At 43.5% G+C, this 1,968-nt stretch overlaps 1 protein-coding gene across 1 annotated transcript in view; it reads right to left on the bottom strand.

The window, feature by feature from the left end:
* Positions 1-1,761, bottom strand: part of LOC113807647 (alpha-mannosidase 2C1) — a 36,581-nt gene extending 34,820 nt beyond the window's left edge. Inside the window, exons 1-3 of the mRNA XM_027358951.2 lie at positions 1,576-1,761; positions 1,164-1,300; positions 239-343 (exon numbers count right to left, since the gene is read on the bottom strand). Of these exons, the coding sequence (XP_027214752.2) occupies positions 239-343; positions 1,164-1,300; positions 1,576-1,714 (381 nt within the window). The 5' untranslated portion in view covers positions 1,715-1,761. The remainder of the gene's footprint in view (positions 1-238; positions 344-1,163; positions 1,301-1,575) is intronic.
* Between the last annotated feature and the right edge of the window lie 207 nt (positions 1,762-1,968).

Raw genomic sequence — 1,968 nt, 5'->3', positions numbered from 1 at the left:
CTCTCCCCTCCCTCCCTCCCTCCCTCCTTCCCTCCCTCCCTCTCCCTCCCTCCCTCCCTCCTCCTCTCCCTCCCTCCCTCCCTCTCCCTCCCTCTCCCTCTCCCTCCCTCTCCCTCCCTCCCTCCCTCCCTCCCTCCCTCCCTCCCTCCCTCCCTCCCTCCCTCCCTCCCTCCCTCCCTCCCTCCCTCCCTCCCTCCCTCTCTCTCTCTCCCTCCAAATGACACGAAAAGCGAAGCACCTGCATGAGCCTCCCCTCGCTGGACCACACCGTCGCCTCGCTTCCCGTGGCCCATCGGAACCTCACTTCGCATCCCACCCACTCCTCGGGGATCTCGTACTCCACCTGCCGGGAAATTACGGATTACTGATCACTTATTACTTTATTTAATTAATCTATTTATCTAATTTATTTAATTAATCTAATTCATTAATAAATAAATAATTTAATAGTTAATTTATTATTATTAATTATTATTTGATTACGGATTACTGATAACGAACCAAATGGAGTGTATATAGAGCATTGAAGGGAATTTGATGAAGGAAAAGAAGGGAATTATGGATCTACTTTGAACCAATGTAGAGGAGTGTAAATAGATAATTGAAGGAAATTTGATGAGAGAAAAGAAGGAAATTGTGGAATTACTTTGAACCAATGTAGAGGAGTGTAAATAGATCATTGCAGGGAATTTAATGAGGGAAAAGAAGGAAATTGTGGATTTACTTTGAACCAGTGAGTGTAAATAGAGCACTGAAGGGAATCTGATGAGGGAAAAGAAGGAAATTGTGGATTTACTTTGAACCAGTGAGTGTAAATAGAGCACTGAAGGGAATCTGATGAGGGAAAAGAAGGAAATTGTGGATTTACTTTGAACCAGTGAGTGTAAATAGAGCACTGAAGGGAATCTGATGAGGGAAAAGAAGGAAATTGTGGATTTACTTTGAACCAGTGAGTGTAAATAGAGCACTGAAGGGAATCTGATGAGGGAAAAGAAGGAAATTGTGGATTTACTTTGAACCAGTGTAGAGGAGTGTAAATAGAGCACTGAAGAGAATTTAATGAGAGAAAAGGAAATTGTGGATTTACTTGGAACCAGTGTAGAGGAGTAAAGAGAGCATTGAAGGAAATTTAATGAGAGAAAAGAAGGAAATTATGGATTTACTTTGAACCAGTGGGTGGTCCAAGTCGGCCCGAATGACTCGCCGACGCTGGTTGGGAGGAAGGTCTGCTGCATCACCTCCTCGAAGGTCCAGCTCTGCCACGCCCCCTCGCCGCCTGGAACCGCCCAGTGACTCAGGGCTGAAGGGGAAGGGGGGTGGGGGGTAGGGGAGTTAGTGGTGAAAAGTTTAGAGATAAAGATAAAGATTCGATGGAATGAAAAATGGTAAAATATAAATAAATACTTTAAAACGGATTTATTGATGAAATCTGAATTTTACGTCGGTGTTTACAATTCTATAAAGAAGAAGAAGAGGCTGAGGTGATAGACGAAGAAGAAGAAGAAGAAAAGACAACAGCGATGTCAAACAAAAGTTCCTCGCACATCTTATTAACTATATTTTCCTTTAACTTACAGACAGGGCGGGAGTCGGCGTACAATCCGCCCTTGAGGTTGACGCTCGAAAATCTGGTGGAGTTGATGTAGTTGTCGATCCTCGGAAGCGTCGTCTTGAGGTTCTTGTGGAGGCTCGCTTGCACTCCCGGGTCCGCCATGATGTTTCTTTTGCTTGATCTTTTGGAAAATTTAGTTGGTGGCTTCCTCTGATCTTAGGCAAAGGATATATGTATGTAGTCGTTGTGATTCTAGGTTTAGATTATCTTTTTTATTGTTGTAATAAATGGCATTGGCCAGAGAGCAAATCAATCAAAAAATAACTTACTTGCCTATTCGCACTTCTAAATTGTCCTTATTCGCACATCGCTCTCTTGCTTATTCGAACTCCTCAATCTTCCTTATTCGAACTCCT

Source organism: Penaeus vannamei, chromosome 31, assembly GCF_042767895.1.
Source record: "Penaeus vannamei isolate JL-2024 chromosome 31, ASM4276789v1, whole genome shotgun sequence".
NCBI lineage: Eukaryota > Metazoa > Arthropoda > Malacostraca > Decapoda > Penaeidae > Penaeus > Penaeus vannamei.
Note: the sequence above shows the minus strand (reverse complement) of the source record. Positions and strands in the feature narration are given on the sequence as shown.